Raw genomic sequence first — 20,249 nt, 5'->3', positions numbered from 1 at the left:
TGCCATAATGTTTCATGAAAAGTGATCGAAATTTTGTCATAAAAGTCATAAAATAGCAGCTTTTTCCATAACTCTGAGCTCCTGGTGCCACCATTAAAGGTCCCATTGCATGGTGGTTTGTTGATGCTTTAAACGGGCTCGTGGAGGTTTCCGGATGTTATATCCGCAGCCTTTCTCGAAATGAACCCTCGGCACGTAGATATAGCCTCCTGAGAGAAAGCCCCATTTCAGCGCTTTTCCCAGTGCGTCGTTTTGCTAATGAGAAGCAGGAGGCGGGGAAGGGTATAGGCAGGTCTTATCATTAATATTCATGACATGTAAACGTCTTACCTCTGATTGGCTAACAGCACTGTGACGCTACCTCCAGTGGGTCAGAACAAGCGGATGTGGGTGTCTTACTATGGCGAGAGAGAAGGAACAAACCGCGAAGGGAAAAATACCGCGCGCTGACGTCAGTAAGGTGCGACGCGAGGAAATAAAATAAATTCAACAAATGTTTGGGTTTTTACTGAACAAACAAATAAAATGAACGAGTGACTTAAAAAAAAAAGAATGTGGGTGTCTTTGTAAAAACTGTTTTGATTGGCTATTATAACAGAGCATGCTGCATGCTTTTTGGTTTTGTAGCGCAGAGTACCTGGCTAACTGCAGGAAGCGGTTAGCTGCACAGCTAATGTAGCCATTGCGAGGCTAACGTGGCACCGATTTTAAAACACAGCAAAACGACTTAACAGTTATACACTTACTTGTTCGGTGTTTGTGGCTGATGCGGCAGGGATGCTTGGTACGGACCCAGGCTTCAGTGACAGTTGATGTGCAAAACCTGCCCTGTACTGTCCCAAGTTGTGGAAACATTCATCAGGAAAATGCTTCCGACAAACATACACCGTCTTAGGTAGACTCGACGGCGTATTATTGGAGTAAATAAAATTAAGCCACTGCGTCTTCAGGGGCTCTCCCGTCGGCAGTAAAAACAGACTCCTTTCTGTGTTGTCACATCCATGTGCAGCGCAACTTCCATGTTTGGTGGCAACTTTTGAGCTGGGCGGGCAATCCATACAGTGGGTGGGAATCCAGAGGGGGGGCGTGGGGATCATCTCCCTTGCTGACGTAGGCAAGGGAAGAGTTTATCAACGCGCCGTTTTGACGCGCCATTCTCAAATGTTGGGCATAGTTTGGTTTACACATTATGAAATTTCTAGCCACTGGGGTGACTTAAGACGGTCAGAGGAACTCATTTTAACATTAAAAAACCTCAGAAAGTGAAAATTTCATGCCATGGGACCTTTAAACATTTGAATTTTGTCAAAATATTTCACCCAGTGTTTTTTCTTACCTAAAGGAACATAAAAACAAAAACGCATCATGATCGGAGGAACTTTTCATTTTTAGGGGGCAACTGATGCACCCTAACACACACGATATCGCACAAACCCAAAAATAAAGGTCCAAGTCATGGTTTTCTGTTGGACAACTTGCTCCAGCAAGATTACAAGAATGTTAGCAGAATTCACTGTGCTTTTGATTTTCAGTAGAAATAAACTTCCCGCGTGACACTTTGTATAAGAACTCTGACGTGCAACAAGCAACAGAAATACAGACGAACGTGTGTTATGGAGAAAAGTTACGCAACGATGTGCATAAATTTACAGTAGCTTGAAGACATCGTAACCTCAAAAAGGCCTGATGGAGCCATGAAACGAGATGAAAAGCGACCCATGGCACAAGGCACACGACTATTACATCACAAATTAGCAACAATGACTAATTCGTTTGACAACATTATTTAATTAAGTCCAGAAAATATGCATTAGCAGCTGCCTTAAACGCATCCATATTTGGAGCAAATGTTACACACCAACAACAGAAAAATGATCACCGATGTGTGAAAACATCTCTAACGTTTGGGACTTTCAAAATTAAATCGCATTTAATTTCATATTAATGACGCTCTATAATATTTTTAACAGAGAGACAGAATGAACATTAACAGTAGGCCTACATTATGCCTTTGTATCGCATTAAAGAAAGAAGATGAAAAACATGCGTCACTTATTGAACAAAACACGAATTAATATTCAGTCGCAGAACCTCAGGACAGTGAAATGGAACGTAAATGGAAATGGAGCACTCTTTGAGCAGTGTATCCATCCTGTAAGCCCGAACGCGGTTACAGACCTCCTCTTGGAAGAGGTTCTGTCGGTTCTTCAGTGCTCGGAGTCGATTCTGTTTGTCCTCGTGTTCTAAGTGCTCATCAGGGGGCTGGAAGTAGCCAATCAGATCCTGGAGACTCAGGCTGACCGATTCTATTGGCAGATCGAGCATGGAGGTTTTTCCCTTCTTACTGACAGTGTCCAAACCTCTGGAGGAACAGAGAGAGAGAAAGAGAGGTGAACAAACCCTCCATTACTGCATGAGGTTTATCAACATAGACAGGGCAGACCGGAGCATGCTTTGTTGCCAGATTGAACCGTTTTCTTTCCTAATTCAGGAATTCTTGAATAACACGTTGATGGAAAAATGTCCTTGGGCTGGAAGGTGTAATATTATACATCCGGGCCACTTTTTCCATGCAATAAAAACATGTATTCTATTCCCTTCTAGTGGGTTTACTGACGGCATGCGATATTGTCATCATATCGCTTATCCTACATGTATTACGCCACTCTCCCCAATGGAGAATGAGCGCGCAATAATGTTATAATATTGCATGTTGTCAAGACAACACAACGCCACACATCAGACCTCATGCGAAGATCCAATGACAAAACTTTTCTGCTGCACATGCGCACAATCATTGGGAAAGACAGGAGAGGCTAAATCCGGTGCTCGGTTTAAGCACTAAATAAATAAACTGAAACTAAAGACGTGCTGAACACCGGAAAGGCTACCAAAACTTCATTATATATACTTCACGCATATTTACAAGAGAAAAACATACCAATGGACATCGAAAAACTGGAAAAGAGACACGTCGGAGATGTAAAACTTCCGCGCTGGCGAGTGACTGACAGTTTGTAAACAAACATGGCCGTAAGGTTTGCTTCATTAAAAGCATTAGATGTTGAGAGAATTTTGGCTGCCAAGTCGTTCCATTGTATGTAGCTGTCGATGTTGATTTTAAAAGTAACTTAGTAAATTACACCGGGAAAATAATAATATTTGGCTTGACTGCGCTAGTATTGGCCTTCACTAACGCTACACCAGCTGGAAGGTAACTGAACTGCCGCACTAACAGCACTGAGTCGCAGGTAGGCTAGCGTTGGCCTTTGAGAATGCTGATGCTGATATGAAGAGAGTGTGTAGGTATAATAATAATGATAATGGCTTTTTTTCATGATCTATCAGATATATTCCATTCAGCTACTCATCTTCGACCCCAGTATCATGCTAGCTGAATGGAATATGATACACCACTCAAAGCCAGCCAATATTATTGAATTATTATCCACACAGGACACCTTTTTGATGGAATAAAAATGTGTTCTATTCCCTTCTAGCGGGTTTCATTCATTTGGTTCAATAGCATGCAATATTATTAGCATTTCGCTTATCCTATGAATATTACGTCACTCTACCCAATGGAGAATGAGCGTTGAATATCGTTTACGATATTGCATGGTTGTCAAGACAACATGACGTCACACGTCGGAGACGGAAAACTTTCATGCTAGTGAGCGACTGGTGGCAATTTGTAAACAAACATGGCCACCAGGTTTGGTTTGTTAAATACGAAAGCTTTTGAGAGAATTTTGAAAGAAAGATGCGTTGAACACCCGAAAGGAATGTGTAATAATAATAATGGCTTTTTTCGTGGCATATCAGATATATTCTGTTTCAGCTACTCGTCTTCAACTCGTTCAATATTATGCTAGCTGAATGGAATACACCTGATATACCACTCAAAGCGAGCCAATATTATTTAAATAGCGTTGCTGTACTATTTTGGCTAGGATGTCGAGATTTATGAGTTAAACTGATGAACTCGAACCCCGAGAGACATGATACCACTGACTGACTTCAATTAAAGGTGCTAATGCGTTCTCTGGCATGTTTTCCTTTGTAACGTTCCCATGCGTTTTTCAGCCGTGTCACTCTCGAGTGTGAGCTAGTTAGCATCATTAGCCAACTACCATACAGCTAACAATGCTAACTAACTAACAAGGAAGGCTGAAAAACTCACGAGAACTTCCACCAATTTGCTGCTGCGAGACCAGTCAGGAGTGCCTTCACTGTTTTAATTTTCTTTCTCATGAACTCTCATGAGCTTTTAAGCTTATCGTCTCCTCTGGTGTTACCTAGGTAGCATACATAGTTAGCTGCACAGGACTTAGCTAGTATTGCATATCCAGTAGATCTATAAAGGCACTTTCCATAGCGTTGCCTCATCTGGATTTTTACATTTACTGTATGAACAGGCATCAACTCGATTTATGATGTAAAAACAGCCATTCAAAGATTGCGTTTACACACCTTCATGTCAGCAACAGTGATGATTCCGTGTCCAACTCGACCCCCTTTGGCAACACGGGTTTACTTTGTGTCTTGTCATACACTACCGTTCAAAAGTTTGGGGTCACCCAGACAATTTTGTGTTTTCCATGAAAAGTCACACTTTTATTTACCACCATAAGTTGTAAAATGAATAGAAAATATAGTCGAGACATTTTTCTGGCCATTTTGAGCATTTAATCGACCCCACAAATGTGATGCTCCAGAAACTCAATCTGCTCAAAGGAAGGTCAGTTGTATAGCTTCTCTAAAGAGCTCAACTGTTTTCAGCTGTGCTAACATGATTGTACAAGGGTTTTCTAATCATCCATTAGCCTTCTGAGGCAATGAGCAAACACATTGTACCATTAGAACACTGGAGTGAGAGTTGCTGGAAATGGGCCTCTATACACCTATGGAGATATTGCACCAAAAACCAGACATTTGCAGCTAGAATAGTCATTTACCACATTAGCAATGTATAGAGTGGATTTCTGATTAGTTTAAAGTGATCTTCATTGAAAAGAACAGTGCTTTTCTTTCAAAAATAAGGACATTTCAAAGTGACCCCAAACTTTTGAACGGTAGTGTAAAGTTTTATCAAAGCACAGACTCTTGTTTTTTATTTACAGGAGAATTATCATCTGGTGGAGTGAAGCGGCATTGGGAAGTGTCTATAAAACTGACAGGCGGCCCGTTTAAACACCGTCACAGCCCACGCTTTTTCAAACTGGTTTTCTCAGCCTCATAATACACTGTTTTTAATCATGTTCTAGAAATTTTCTAGGTGACTTGTATGAGTAAGAAATAAAAGAAAAAAAAACCTACAAATACTGTTGCCCCTTTAAAGCTTCAGCAAAATAATTAGGATTTGCATACATACATCCAGAAACTGCATTTTTTTTTTTTTAGAAATTGAGGCATTGAGGCTACTTGTGATGATTAGCAATTAGGCATTAGCAACAGAAATAGTATGTAGGTGTGTTACCTGATAAAGCGGTTGAACAGGAAGACTGTACTGCGGATGACTCTGGCAGTGCGGGACTCCTCGTGTTGGGAGCGTGAAAGGGTGAGGCCATCATCCATGTGACCCTCGTGGTGCATTATAGCCTAATCACATAACAAACATGATGTAAGCTCAACTCTCTCTCTCTCTCATATCTGTCTTTATGCAGCTGTGCGTGCACTGCAAAAAATGGCCTTTCAAAAATAAGAAATAAAAGATTAAAACAAAGCATATTTGCTTGAATCAGGTGAAAAAAAAATCTGCCAGTGGAACTCGTCAAATTTGACTTGGTAAGATTTCTTAAAGTAAGATGAAAACTCTAACCTGATTTTAGATGAAATAATTCCAAAATAAGATTGGTGAACTTATTATGCGAGATCTGATTAACTCAAAATAATCAAAATAGTTCTTATAACAAGATCGTCCTTCTTACATTTAGCCATTCGAGTCATTTTTATTTATTTCATTTTAAGGGTATTTCACGTAAATTCATGACGAAGTCTTAGCAGTAAAAACTGAATTTAAGATAAATATACTAATATTAGGATTGTTAAATTCTACAACTAAGCATTGCTAGCTTAAAAGATTCTCCTTTTGTGACCTGTAATTAGTAAAATACTCTAGATATGAGACCAGAGACTATCTTGAATCAAGTTGACGACACGTGTAGCATTGCAACAAGTTTTGTTTTTTTTTTCCCCCATTTCAACATTCAAACATTAAAACATCTCTTAAGATCCCACTTCCCCAGGACCTCAGGCACCAAAAAAAATAAAAAAAAGTCTACGCATTTTGACTTACAGTGCTTACACAACGCCAAAGCAACAGTGCATTTTGGGGGCAAGATTCAAAGATTTCAGTAAAGTTCATTTATTCCCAAAACAAGCATACTTTTTTTTTTCTTGAAACAAGATGAACCACATTTGACAAATGTCCAAAATGTACTTACTTGTTTAAAAAAAAAAACAACTTGTTTTATTTTCAAAGGTGCTCCAAATAAGACTTTCAAGACATTTTGTCTATACAAGATTTTCAAGATGGACTGTCTAAAAACTAGCCTTTCTAGCTAAATGAGGTTTTGCTTGTTGGGCAATTATGTCTTATAATTATGGAATCAATTTTGTGCCAAAATGTTCATACAATACTTTTGAAATATCAAACAAAAACGACAAATCAAAATACAAAAAAACAAAAAAAGTCAATTTTTTTTAGACCGGCAAACAAATTATTCATGTAATCGTGCAAAATATCAGTCTATTACTCTTCAGAAACCTTTTATTTTTGTTCCGTGTCTTTCTCAGTTTTGTTTGACGTAATTTATTTTGGTTGCGATTCCAGCTTTCTCGTTTGCGCTCCCTGACTTTTTGCTTGCAGTTTTGGCACAAACTTCACGTGTGGGTGGGCTGTCCAGGAATGCATTCCCATTGGGTAACTTGTGTTTGACTGACAGCTGCGCTCAGCCGTTCCCTACTCGGATTTTGGCGGACTGATTGACGAGTGACCGATCCATTGACAGTAAACAAGGATGGAGTGGACTTCAGTGTCGACTATGATACTGAATTAATTCAACAAAGTGTAAATTCAATATCATAGTCGCCACTGAAGTCGACTCGATCCTTGTTTACCGTCAATGGATCGGCCACTCGTCAAACAGTCCGCCAGAATCCGAGTAGGGAATGGCTGAGCGTAGCTGTCGGTCAAACACAAGTTAGCCAATGGGAGTGCATTCCTGGACAGCCCACCCACACGGGAAGTTTGTGCCAAAACTGCAAGCAAAAAGTCAGGGAGCGCAAACGAGAAAGCTGGAATCGCAACCAAAATAAATTACTGATATTTTGCACGATTACATGAATAATTTGTTTGCCAGTCTAAAAAAATTGACTTTTTGTTCTTTTTTTGTATTTCGATTTGTCGTTTTCGTTTGATATTTCAAAAGTATTGTATGAACATTTTGGCACAAAATTGCTTCCATATATAATAAGGGTGGCTAGATGTTTTGACTTGAAAATAGACAAACTTCCTAAGATTTTTAATTTTTTGCAGTGTGCGTACTTTTCCTGTGTACCACAGGAGTAAATGACCGAGTGCTTTACGTCTTCCTAACAAGACTCTTATTCTTAATCGGCTCGGGACGCTCTCATATGAATAAAACCATTAATCTAAACTAATAGTGTCAGTAAGTTTACATCCATACGGGTTATACTGAGCGAAAACACACTTCCGTTCCCTTTGCTCACACATGGACACGTCTGAAAGACTTCAGCAGAAAATCTGAGCGTTTAACCCACTCAATCTCACCTGCCACTGAAATGTTTTTGAATTTGTAAAGGTCCAAAACACTGACATTCGTATATAGTGAAATACTGTAAGCTATAAATTTAACGTTGTCAGGGTTTATTTTGATGCAAGAGGTGTATTTACTTTAAACACACGTCTGAGAAAAACACATAAGAGCTCTTTAAGTAAAATGTATTATAATACAAATATAACTACCATACAACTGTTACCATGAATACTTCTAGTTACGCTGTGGGGGCATTTATTTACACTGCAACCCCACTATAACGAGCTCACTGGGAGACGTCTAAATAATTTGTCATACCGAAAAGTTCGTAATACTTGAAATGGACTCACTTGTCACACCAAACAAACACTCACTCGTAATGTAAAACAAGACCGTGTGTTTAATTTATATTTACGCTTCATTCACGTATATTTTTATGAAGTAAAGGAAATAAGTCAGACTCGCCGTCATTTGCTTGCTGCGTCTTCTTTCTTTTCAGCCCGTCATGTTGATTGCAGTTATGGACGAAGTCTCGAAACTCTTTTTCTTTTGTTTTAAAAGTTGAAATTGAATTTTTTTCAGGATACCGTATTCTTTAGACAAATTTGTTGCTTTCTCACTGTGCTTTAGACAGTCCATGATATGAAATTTGTCTTTGACGGTGTCACATCCGCTCGTACGCGCCAGCACGCCTCGAACTGCTACTCACGTACATGCACGCAGCGCCGTTAGGACTAATTACCATGCACCTGTTCTGGATTAGAGCGCAATCACAGCGCACGCTTATAAGGACTTTCACTGCACACGCACTTTGCAAAGTATACACGCTGTCCCTTGTGTCTCACGTTACTAAGCTTTTTGTAGCACTGTGTTGACGTTCTGGTTTCCGACTCTGTTTTGCATTTTGCCTTTGATATCCTGTTTGTGCCTTGCCTGACCATTCCCTGTTTCTTTGGATCGGTTTGCCAGCGCGTTTTCAAATAAAACTCTTCCAGTGATTTACATCCGTCTACTGCCTGCATTTTCTGACAGACGGAGAGTATCTTACATTTACGAGTAGCCATGACAACGATATTTACGGAGTAAAGACTCGAGTAAAACTGCTTTTAGCTCGTAAAATAAAGTCCTTTTCAGGGATCTTTTGAAGTCAATGATCACCAACGATCACCGTTAGTGATGGACACCTAAGCTAGGCTAGTTAAGCTTTTGTTTTATGGCGTTAACACGTATTGTTAACTTGACTGCGGACTTGATTACTTATCGTTTGTCTATGGCGGTAAGAGGAGCACACGGCCCAGTGCTGGGGTTATTTTTTAAGACTCTGACTCGTTGTCATTAGAGTCAGGGAACACGAACTTAGTTTGTTGTATGCGAAAGTTCGTAGTAAAAAAAAAAAAAAAAAAAAAAAAAAAAAAAAGAGTTCGCTATAGCAGGGTTGCAGTGTATTTTGCTGGTACGTTTGAGGTCCACTTGTTCCCTTCGAGAGAAGACTGCAAATCAATACTGCAGCTCTTCTGACTGCTCACTTTTCATACAATGAAACATTTCTATCTCGGTGGGAGTGGCCTGTTCCAGAATGACTCCACCCCCATCTACATGACACAAGGAATCACTGAACAGTTTGATGAGGATGAAAATGATAAATTTTTATCCTAACTGAACCTAACCCATACGAACTGTATGATGGACTGTATGAGAGATTCTGGAGCGACACGATCCACCATCATCATCAAAACACCAACTGAGGCAATGTCGGTGTTCATTCCTCCAGCACAGCTCCAGAGACTTGCGGAATGCATGCTAAAGCACACCGAGGCTGTTCGGTTGGCTCGTGGTGACACAACACCTTTACTAAGCCAAGCGAGTGTTCCCATCATTTGAGTCCAACAATGGAAATCAAGTCTGGTTCAATGTTGGCTAAAGTTAGATTTTATTTACAAGCCAGGTCTGGAGCTACTCACCTTCCTCTGGACTCCACCCATGCGTGCACACTTGGCGTCCACTGATTGGTAGGTGAGCCAGAGGCCTGTGTCGACATGCTGGATGTAGCAAACGGAGTCGCCGTATTTAATGTCCGGTACGCCCATCCCGTCCACCTCTTTCCTCAAGCCGAAATCGAGCTTCTCCTGACAGAGGCAACGGGGAGTCACAGAGAAGGACACAAATATATACAGTGCTCAGTATTTAGGTTCTAACTGTGAATCGACTGCAGAAATATTATGCTATCACTAATCCCAAACCTTACCAGCCTACAAAGAACCTACACTACCGTTCAAAAGTTTGGGGTCACCCAGACAATTTTGTGTTTTCCATGAAAAGTCACACTTTTATTTACCACCATAAGTTGTAAAATGAACAGAAAATATAGTCAAGACATTTTTCTGGCCCATTTTGAGCATTTAATCGACCCCACAAATGTGATGCTCCAGAAACTGAGGCCCTGTCCACACGGCAACAGATTCAGGTGAATCTGATAAAATTGTTTATCGTTTCGGCCTGGCGTCCACACAGCACCGGCGTTTTGGGTGCCCCAAAACGAAATCTTTTGAGAACGGGTTCCAGAGTGGAAAGATCTGGCAACGGCGCCGTTGCGAAGTCGTCTGGATGAGTAGAATGGATTTGTTTACGATGACGTCACAACCACATGACTGTCAGTGCTTCATGCCGGGTAGAAGTGTAACGAACTCGATGCGAGTTGTCAACAAATCCTATAACTTGGTTCACGAAACGCGCTTACAAAATATTTTCACTGTGAATATTTATTGTGTAATGGTGCAAAGTGAGAGAGAGAGAGTGAGAGACTCTGCCCTTAGGGCAGAGTCAATCCCGCCAGCAAAAATAGGGAAAAAAAGGAGCGATCTCACCTCTTCAGATGTTGGTTTAAGTCCTACAATACATTCCTCAAAAAGGGCGTAGAAGAACAAATTAATCCATCAACGTGTAGCATTCAATTTATTCCGGACCATTAAAGACGCCGCCTTCCGCATAGAATCATACGTCATCCTCGCCGCCATATTGGATGGGGAAAAGCGGAGAATAAAGATGCCTCATTCATGTGCTGCATTTAACTGTACCAACAGGTTTACCATCCAAACGAGATCACATGGGATTACCTTTCACAGGCGAGACTGGAAAAATACTTTTCATTGTATTTGGTCATTATAACGTAACTTTACGAACAGATTTTCCGACTTTGTGGCTAATATGAAGTCTCGCGCATAATAGTTTATGCGCATGCGTCCTTACTTCTTCTATTGTCCTGGTGTCTCCGATGGGACCGTCTTACAGCGCACCTAGAGGTGTGGCATGTGTATATTGCATCGTTTTCAGCAAGCGTTGCGTTGCCATATGGACCTGATATTTTACTGATCCGTTGCCCATGTGGACGCGATATTTTTTTAATAACATCTCGTTGCCGTTGTCGTGTGGATGTAGCCTCAATCTGCTCAAAGGAAGGTCAGTTTTATAGCTTCTCTAAAGAGCTCAACTGTTTTCAGCTGTGCTAACATGATTGTACAAGGGTTTTCTAATCATCCATTAGCCTTCTGAGGCAATGAGCAAACACATTGTACCATTAGAACACTGGAGTGAGAGTTGCTGGAAATGGGCCTCTGTACACCTATGGAGATATTGCACCAAAAACCAGACATTTGCAGCTAGAATAGTCATTTAGCACATTAGCAATGTATAGAGTGGATTTCTGATTAGTTTAAAGTGATCTTCATTGAAAAGAACAGTGCTTTTCTTTCAAAAATAAGGACATTTCAAAGTGACCCCAAACTTTTGAACAGTAGTGTACACCCTGCCATTTTTCTTCTGTTTAAAAAAAAAAAAAACACTCTCTGTGCCACAAAGTCAGTCTGAGTAGATCCGAGCTCAAGTGAGCACATATTACATCCCCGAGAGCTGCTCGAGTTCACAGTGTGTCGCTCAGAGCCGTGGCATGAAGCTGAGATAAATCTAAACACGCACCACAGTGAGAGGGAACACCGAGGAGGACTCTCACACTTTCTGAGCCGGACACCTCTTGCTCTCTCACACACATGCTGCGTTTCACTCGGTAACCTTCATTCAACCTCGAATTTCTCACTCCGTCTTTTCGCTCTCTCAAGCCCACTCCCTCTCGCCGTTTTGTTGCTTATTCTCTTTTATCTGATTCTCTTTCAATTTCAATGAATTCCATTCATTCATCACCCATGTGTCCTTGTGGGTCTCATTATGGCATATCGTGTGTTGGGATTTGGCATGCTGTCTGTCCACTTTGGTTTTTTTTTCCCTCAAAAGTGCCAACATCAGTTTTCAGGAGAAAATGCGGTAATCTAACTACGTAAAAGCATCCTCTGTGAGCCACTTGGCTAGATAGCAAGCCTATTAATATAATAGCCTAATTAATGCAAATTAGCATAATTAATGGGTCACGATACAAGTGTGTCCATGGTAATGGTGCTGGTGCGTTGTTCTCATATCGAGAACCAATTCACAGGCATCTTAAAATCCAAACAACCCCAATCCAAAGGGATAGACCAATTAAAAAATAAATAAATAAATAAATAATCCTTCTACAGACCCAGTAGTATTTAAATGCCTGCTAATGATTGAGGTTTATTATGAATAGGTGCAGGACAGAAACCGCTCGCTCACTTATAATGAGTTCACCTTTGAGGAGCGAAAACAGAAGGCGGTGGATTTGACGTCGGCCTTCTCCTTATCCATCAGCAGCAGGCCTTTATCATCCAGCAGGCTGAGGTACTTCCCTGTGGTCACGTGACGTAAACGGAACGGCTGACCCCATCGAATGTGACTGCCACTCCAGCTGGAGAGAAAACGATCAACAGCATCAACAGACGCCATCACCTTCATTCATCAGCGTCACTCTCAAACAGCAGCTCCTTTCACCCGTGCTCCTCCACTCGAGCTGGTAAACAAGGCAATGTCAAAGTTTATTTTTCAGTTAGCGTATTCCATGTTTTCAGCGCCATCTTATCTGGGCCAACTTAATAACTGCATTCCACGCCCGATTACTGACTGCAAAGCTAAACGATGACGAAAACAGAGCGGAACCATCAGGGCTTCCTAGGCATTCAGAGAAGGCCCAAACATAGCATTTCAAATGTTCTATTGAATTTCTTTCATAACTTCATTTTTTTTTTTCCTCTCCGTGCTTCCACGGAAGGCGGTCGCATTTTCTGCTCTCCCTCTCCCTCCATGGTTGTTATCTCGGAGCAGCTTTCAGCTTTGCAAGGAAGATGTTTTTCGGAGATCAATTTGAATAGAATGGACAGATATGGACGAGCGGTGTGGACATGCAAAGACTGCGTCTGGAAAGACCAAACAATTCATATCTTATCGACATTCGGCGCCCTGAGACAGCACCGGCCTTGGTTTAGGCCGTTGCTGAGGCAACATTTCCCCCTGAAGGTCACTGCTGGGAGACACTCTCGCATTCCTTCTCTAACTCTCCGCAGTTGCCATATTTACCCCCAGTGTGACAAGCGGGTGCGTGACCAGCGCTGTCATGGCTGCAGGACCGGACGGCTGCTTGCTTGCGCTGGATTACCTCCTCCCCTACCCCCCTTACCCCTTATCCCCCCCCCCCCCCCCAAGTCCCGTGTTTAAAGTGTACTTGTGTTGTTGTGTGCTTATGTGCAAAGGTTTTTTTTAAATGTTCCTACACTGTACTCCTGACAGGAGCATAGTGGGGGGGGGGGGGGGGGGGTGTTCTTTTTTTCCTTATCTCTCCTTATGTTGTGTTTCCTTTTTATCTTTATCCCTGTCTTCCTGTCCTGTCTACCCTATGTCAATTGTATGTTGTATATGTACGGACAGGTTGACGGCTAATTTCGCTGGTACATGTGACTAGTGACAATAAAGGGCATCATCATCATAATCCTTCTCTTCTAATTTGGCCTCATCATCTATCAAATTTGTTTCAGGGTTATTGTCCTGAAAACATTAAAATAGAGTTATCCGATGAGATTGTTTGTTGTCTCCAGGCTGAGAAGAGTTTAGAGCTGCTCACTCATTGGTTAGGACTTCATTGCCGGGACAGAAGGCCATGGCAGTGTATGTTTATGTAGGAAGGGACAGATGAATTAACCAATCAGATTTTGATTTATAGTGGGAGGGACCAAAAACGTGTTGCCCTAGGCCTTCTCGAAGACCAACGTGAGCTTAAAGGAGATGCGCAGAACCTTTATTTTTAAATATTTTAAAAAGCTTCGTCCTAAATTACCAGTAGGTTTTTATTACCGTTTGAAAAAATGCTTTTCTATTCTTTCACTGCCAGAAAACGATTAGGACTGAGCACTTCCCTTTCAGTATTAGATTATGGTGATATAATATACATGCATGCATCTTCATCCTATCTGAAAAAGCTGGACGTTGTTCATCATTCTGCTTTGAGGTTTGTAACTGGTGCTGCAGCAAGAACACGTCACTGTAATCTAGATAACATGGTGCAATGGACATCACTACAGCTTCGAAGGAAATCTCACAGCCGAGTATTTGTTGCAAAGGCTTGAATGGGTAAACTACCTCAGTGCATATGCAATCTACTGACGCTCTGCATGAACACGTACAGTACACGTTCATCAGTAAAACTCCTCCTTCAGTCTCCACCTCCACGGACAGAACTGGGCAAATCTGCCTTTCGTTCATAAGCAGCACGTGACTGGAATACATTACAAAATACTTGGCATTTGGACTCCCTACCCTCACTAAATGTCTTTAAAAATCTTTTAAAAGCAGTTCTCACACAACAGTGCCATTGTTTTTCATAATTTTTAACCCGAATATCTTTAATTCATTTTTTTTTATTTTTTCTTGTCCATAACATCTGGAATGTTGGCATCTGGAATGTCTATGTGCTTAGTCTGTTAGTCTGTGTTTATTTTATTTTCATTTTTTGGAATGCCTGTGTGCTGATATGTGTTAATATTGCATGTTCTACGTGTATGTTGTCTATGTATATTGAAACTTTTTATTTGCTGCCACCTTGGCCAGGACTCCCTGGAAGAAGAGATAATGTATCTCAATGGGACATTCCTGGTAAAATAAAGGATAAATAAAATAAAATCAATTTCTGAGTGGATAGTATCTCCATCCTTGACTCTTGCATAAATGGGAATAAAACAAATATATTTTTGAGAGTTAAAATCGACCACACAGTTGGCATTCGAGCTGCGCCGCTGAGCCAGCCAGCCCTGAGTGCGTGGCGTGACGTCACTGCGGGAACCGGTTTTAAGGCCGAGGCCTTTTGACAGCTATAGACCAAAGTCATATCAATAAAAATTGATGGTGAAAGTAAGAAATACCGTTACCGACTTGCTCAACTAAGACTGATCTGACTTCATTGATTGTGGGTTGACTCTCATTAAAACAGGATAGGTGTTATAACTTATGCAACATCCATGTACATGCATGCATTTTCACTGATAAAACGTAAAAGGCTCATGAAATAATCAGATGAACTGAGACAATCACATTCTGAAGCAAATTAAATAATCTTAAACTGCTAACTTAAACACACAATACAAGTTACATGGATTAATCTAAATGCAGGTAAACAACGTGTTTTTGTTGTTTTTTTTATCCAAATGAGAGTCGGAGCTTACCCGTCTGTGTTCTCGCTTCTTGAAGGCCGATCTTGTGGCCGATTGTTTTTGAAACAATCTGACTTTCAGTTGTTCGTTCAGTTCTCCGTTCATTCACTTCTTCCATGTAATGGAGAGATGGCAGTGATATCCAGTTTAGAAATCAAACAGCTGCTCCACTCATTCACTGTTTTCTCCATACTGAGTACTCCGCCATTACTGCTCGGCTCAGGCAATTACTAAACCCCGGGACGTCACCGGTTTTAGCAACAACTGCGGGGAGGTCACTGCCCGAGCGATATGTCATGTCCCGTTCCGTCCCGAGTTTTACCAACAACCCTCGGCTCACTCCGGGAGGACTGGTGCAACTAAACTCTTTCCTTTTCTTGTAGTTTTCTTTTCCTTTAATTGTTAATACTGCACCCTCTTTCAATACGGGCTTATAGCTAACGCTCCTCAACAGATCAGAGGTCTCGTACGAGTCTTCAGTAAAACGTGCAGAGCAGAGGAGAGACCACTTCATAGGCTCTCAATGTGCCCGTGAACTTCTCACAAAACGTGTCCAAATCTTTGCAGTTTGAACATTCTTGGGCCGTGAATGCAACATGAATCCACCTTCTGTCATGTTGCTACACCTGCCAGCAACACATCTATGTGGCATGACGATAAATTAGCTCAAAATGGAGGATCGGAGTTGCAGTCAGCTCTGTGTTTTAGTCTAGCGGAAATGGCGATGAGACCGATAGACTTCCTGCTGTGACGTTACGGACGTCAAGGTCATTCACTCAGACCGCTACCTATATAAATCACTTGAATCGTAAAAATTACTATATTAGATTTATTGTTAGCACTTAAAACTATTCCTGTGCCATTCTTGAGGTCTCAAAGCATTTATAAACGAAAGTGAGGCCATGGCTTTGCGTATATGCTTTAACCACGAGTCAGCGCAGCAGTGAAGTCACCTTCCAGCCGGTGTGGCGTTCATCAGTAGTGTTAACGAATGCTAATAAAGCGGTCAAACCAGTGCTATCTATCGAGAGCAAGTAGCACAGACTAACGACCGAGAAACTAAGATTTCTGTCTCCAGACTCTTCTTCCACGCTGCACGCTCGCTACAGTGTTTTTCACTCAGACTTAAGTATTCACTTCCCGGTGTAATTTACTGAGTTACTTTTAAAATCAACATCGACAGCTACACACAACGGAGCGACCTGGCAGCCTGATGCTAATCCCTGCCACAAGATGCTTTGCCCTGTTGCTTTTTTGATGTCTGGCTAAGTTTAGGCTGAGCTCAGGTCCCAGCTCTAATAGTAACAGTTTGCCACTGATATAAAAATATATACCACTGATGGATCTGTACATAAAGGAGGTCTGCTGTGTCAAGTAAAAGTGCAAGTATACCTGTATTCAAAGCTCTCGCTCCAGAATTTGGCCTCAACCTCAAAATGTCATTTTGATAAACCGCTAGCGCAAGCATAAAAGCATGTACAGCGTGCAAACTCTTCCGAAAAGCAACGGAGACCCAAAGGAAAAAAAAAAAAAAGCAAAGTGAAGAAATTTCTGCCTTTGCGATTTCTGAGTAAATGGCCCCACTGAGTGTAATCAGACCCTTCATGGGTGTGTGAATATGACTGTTTACGCTTTTCAGGGTGCAAATACGTCCAACAGGAAGCACTGGATCCCTGGAGGGCTAAGAATGGCAGAGCTGTGAGCAACACTATTAGATTCAGACTAAGGACACTGTTCATGCTTCAAACCCTAACAAACCCTAACCGTAATAGCTCGAGGGAAAAACATGGGCAGGAACAATGGTGTAAATGCTACTGCAGGACCAAAATAAAATTTTAAAACTGGACACGGGAATAACATCTGGTCGATCATGTTAAAAATCCCAGGAGAAATTATGACCACTGGTTATTTCATACAGTGGTGCTTGAAAGTTTGTGAACCCTTTATAACTTTCTATATTTCTGCATAAACGTGACCTAAAACATCACCAGATTTTCACACAAGTCCTAAAAGTAGATAAAGAGAACCCAGTTAAACAAATGAGACAAAAATATTATACTTGGCCATTTATTTATTGAGGAAAATGATCCAATATTACATATCTGTGAGTGGCAAAAGTATGTGAGCCTCTCGGATTAGCAGTTAATTTGAAGGTGAAATTAGAGTCAGGTGTTTTCAATCAATGGGATGACAATCAGGTGTGAGTGGGCACCCTGTTTTATTTAAAGAACAGGGATCTATCAAAGTCTGATCTTCACAACACATGTTTGTGGAAGTGTATCATGGCACGAACAAAGGAGATTTCTGAGGACCTCAGAAAAAGCGTTGTTGATGCTCATCAGGCTGGAAAAGGTTACAAAACCATCTCTAAAGAGTTTGGACTCCACCAATCCACAGTCAGACAGACTGTGTACAAATGGAAGAAATTCAGGACCATTGTTACCTTCCCCAGGAGTGGTCGACCAACAAAGATCACTCCAAGAGCAAGGCGTACAATAGTCAGCGAGGTCACAAAGGAGCCCAGGGTAACTTCTAAGCAACTGAAGGCCTCTCTCACATTGGCTAATGTTAATGTTCATGAGTCCACCATCAGGAGAACACTGAACAACAACGGTGTGCATGGCAGTGTTGCAAGGAGAAAGCCACTGCTCTCCAAAAAGAACATTGCTGCTCGTCTGCAGTTTGCTAAAGATCACGTGGACAAGCCAGAAAGCTATTGGAAAAATGTTTTGTGGACGGATGAGACCAAAACAGAACTTTTGGGTTTAAATGAGAAGCGTTATGTTTGGAGAAAGGAAAACACTGCATTCCAGCATAAGAACCTTATCCCATCTGTGAAACATGGTGGTGGTAGTATCATGGTTTGAGCCTGTTTTGCTGCATCTGGGCCAGGACGGCTTGCCATCATTGATGGAATAATGAATTCTGAATTATACCAGCAAATTCTAAAGGAAAATGTCAGGACATCTGTCCATGAACTGAATCTCAAGAGAAGGTGGGTCATGCAGCAAGACAACGACCCTAAGCACACAAGTCGTTCTACCAAAGAATGGTTAAAGAAGAATAAAGTTAATGTTTTGGAATGGCCAAGTCAAAGTCCTGACCTTAATCCAATGGAAATGTTGTGGAAGGACCTGAAGCGAGCAGTTCATGTGAGGAAACCCACCAACATCCCAGAGTTGAAGCTGGTCTGTACGGAGGAACGGGCTAAAATTCCTCCAAGCCGGTGTGCAGGACTGATCAACAGTAACCGCAAACGTTTAGTTGCAGTTATTGCTGCACAAGGGGGTCACACCAGATACTGAAAGCAAAGGTTCACATACTTTTGCCACTCGCAGATATGTAATATTGGATCATTTTCCTCAATAAATAAATGACCAAGTATAATATTTTTGTCTCATTTGTTTAACTGGGTTCTCTTTATCTACTTTTAGGACTTGTGTGAAAATCTGATGATGTTTTAGGTCACATTTATGCAGAAATATAGAAAATTCTAAAGCGTTCACAAACTTTCAAGCACCACTGGACACTACAATTATAACAGGACTAGGATTATACACTTAAAGATCTGAGATTGTTATACAAGTGTAAACGGTGCTTTCCAAACCACATTTGACCTCCCGATATATTACATCATAACACATGGCCCCGTGCTTTCTTCTCGAGTTCAACGAAACCGCTCATGACTCGTAATCACCCATCAATGGTCTTTTGTCCAGAGTACCCGGGAATGATCACCGAAGCAGGAAGCTGGTCATATCTTTTGGGCTGATTCACATATTGACATGACGCTACAGTAAATCAGCAAGCATGTGATCAAAATCGTATTAGGATCCGAGCATTATAGAGATGTGTGGATTGACCAGGTGGAACAGCTTGAGAGAGCAACAGGTCCACCTGTCCAGGACATGCAAAGAAAAGTCAAGTGTTGCACTCACGCCACTCTGAGAGTTTCCAGCCGCCAGAGAGAACGAGCATGGGTGGATACGGCTCCACCCTCATAGTGCACCGTCCTGAAAGAGAAAAACAAAAAAACAGAATAAACAAATAAGTTATAATAACACACACAATGCACAGAAAAAAAAATTTATTTGAAAATTCTAAACTCTGTGAATATCTTTTTGGGCAGAAAAGACTTCTATGACTTGTCAGCCATAAAACAAAATGTTGGACATGTCTGAAGTAAGGGGTTGTGAAGGTTTTGAAAATTTTATTTTTCACCTCAATGGGCAAATAAACAAAGACGCATGCAGGGTTTTAAATGTAGTTCTCGCCACAGTGCTCGCCTGTTACATAAACCCCAGAGTGAAAACAGCACACATCTCGAGATGAGCGGAGAGAGTGGAGGAGAGTAGGAGACTCTGACTACAAGAAATATTCCCTTAATTCATCTACATTTCCAGCATGATAATATTTCAAAGCATGTTGGCGTAAAAGCCACCCAAGCAAATCCCCAAGGCCCAATTTAATGGCAAACGGAACAGAAAAACCTGAGACAAGACTGCCTTGAGAAAACAATGTTCTTTCAGCCACTGTAGAAATGATCTGCGTGCGCTCGCTTTCACTGCTGCAGATATCCAACTGAAACAGAGGTCAGAATTCTGCTGCTGTACCTCTCGTGATTTATATTGTGCATTCTTGGACTCTAAATTAACTCAAGATCATCTTACGAGCCAATATTGTCATTTAAAACAAGAAATCTGGCTAACCAGGGGTGGGTTACCAGAAAAATTCAGTTGAAATCAAGCCATTTGAGGTGAATTGGTCCGCCTCTGAAAAAACTTGGCGTTTGGATTTCCCGGGAAACATTGATTTTCGTGACGTCGCGTGCAGGACGCCTCCTTCTGAATCCTACGTCAGCGCTGGT

General features: G+C 41.4%; 1 protein-coding gene across 1 annotated transcript in view; it reads right to left on the bottom strand.

The window, feature by feature from the left end:
• The window catches only part of ryr2a (ryanodine receptor 2a (cardiac)), a 589,347-nt gene that overhangs the window by 330,747 nt on the left and 238,351 nt on the right, over nucleotides 1-20,249 (bottom strand). Inside the window, exons 11-15 of the mRNA XM_060940301.1 lie at nucleotides 19,321-19,395; nucleotides 12,438-12,594; nucleotides 9,743-9,907; nucleotides 5,480-5,601; nucleotides 2,179-2,362 (exon numbers count right to left, since the gene is read on the bottom strand). Coding sequence (XP_060796284.1) covers nucleotides 2,179-2,362; nucleotides 5,480-5,601; nucleotides 9,743-9,907; nucleotides 12,438-12,594; nucleotides 19,321-19,395 — 703 coding nt within the window. The remainder of the gene's footprint in view (nucleotides 1-2,178; nucleotides 2,363-5,479; nucleotides 5,602-9,742; nucleotides 9,908-12,437; nucleotides 12,595-19,320; nucleotides 19,396-20,249) is intronic.

The sequence above is a fragment of the Neoarius graeffei genome, chromosome 14 (assembly GCF_027579695.1).
Source record: "Neoarius graeffei isolate fNeoGra1 chromosome 14, fNeoGra1.pri, whole genome shotgun sequence".
NCBI classification, from domain to species: Eukaryota; Metazoa; Chordata; class Actinopteri; order Siluriformes; family Ariidae; genus Neoarius; species Neoarius graeffei.
This window is presented reverse-complemented; position numbering and strand designations above follow the sequence as displayed.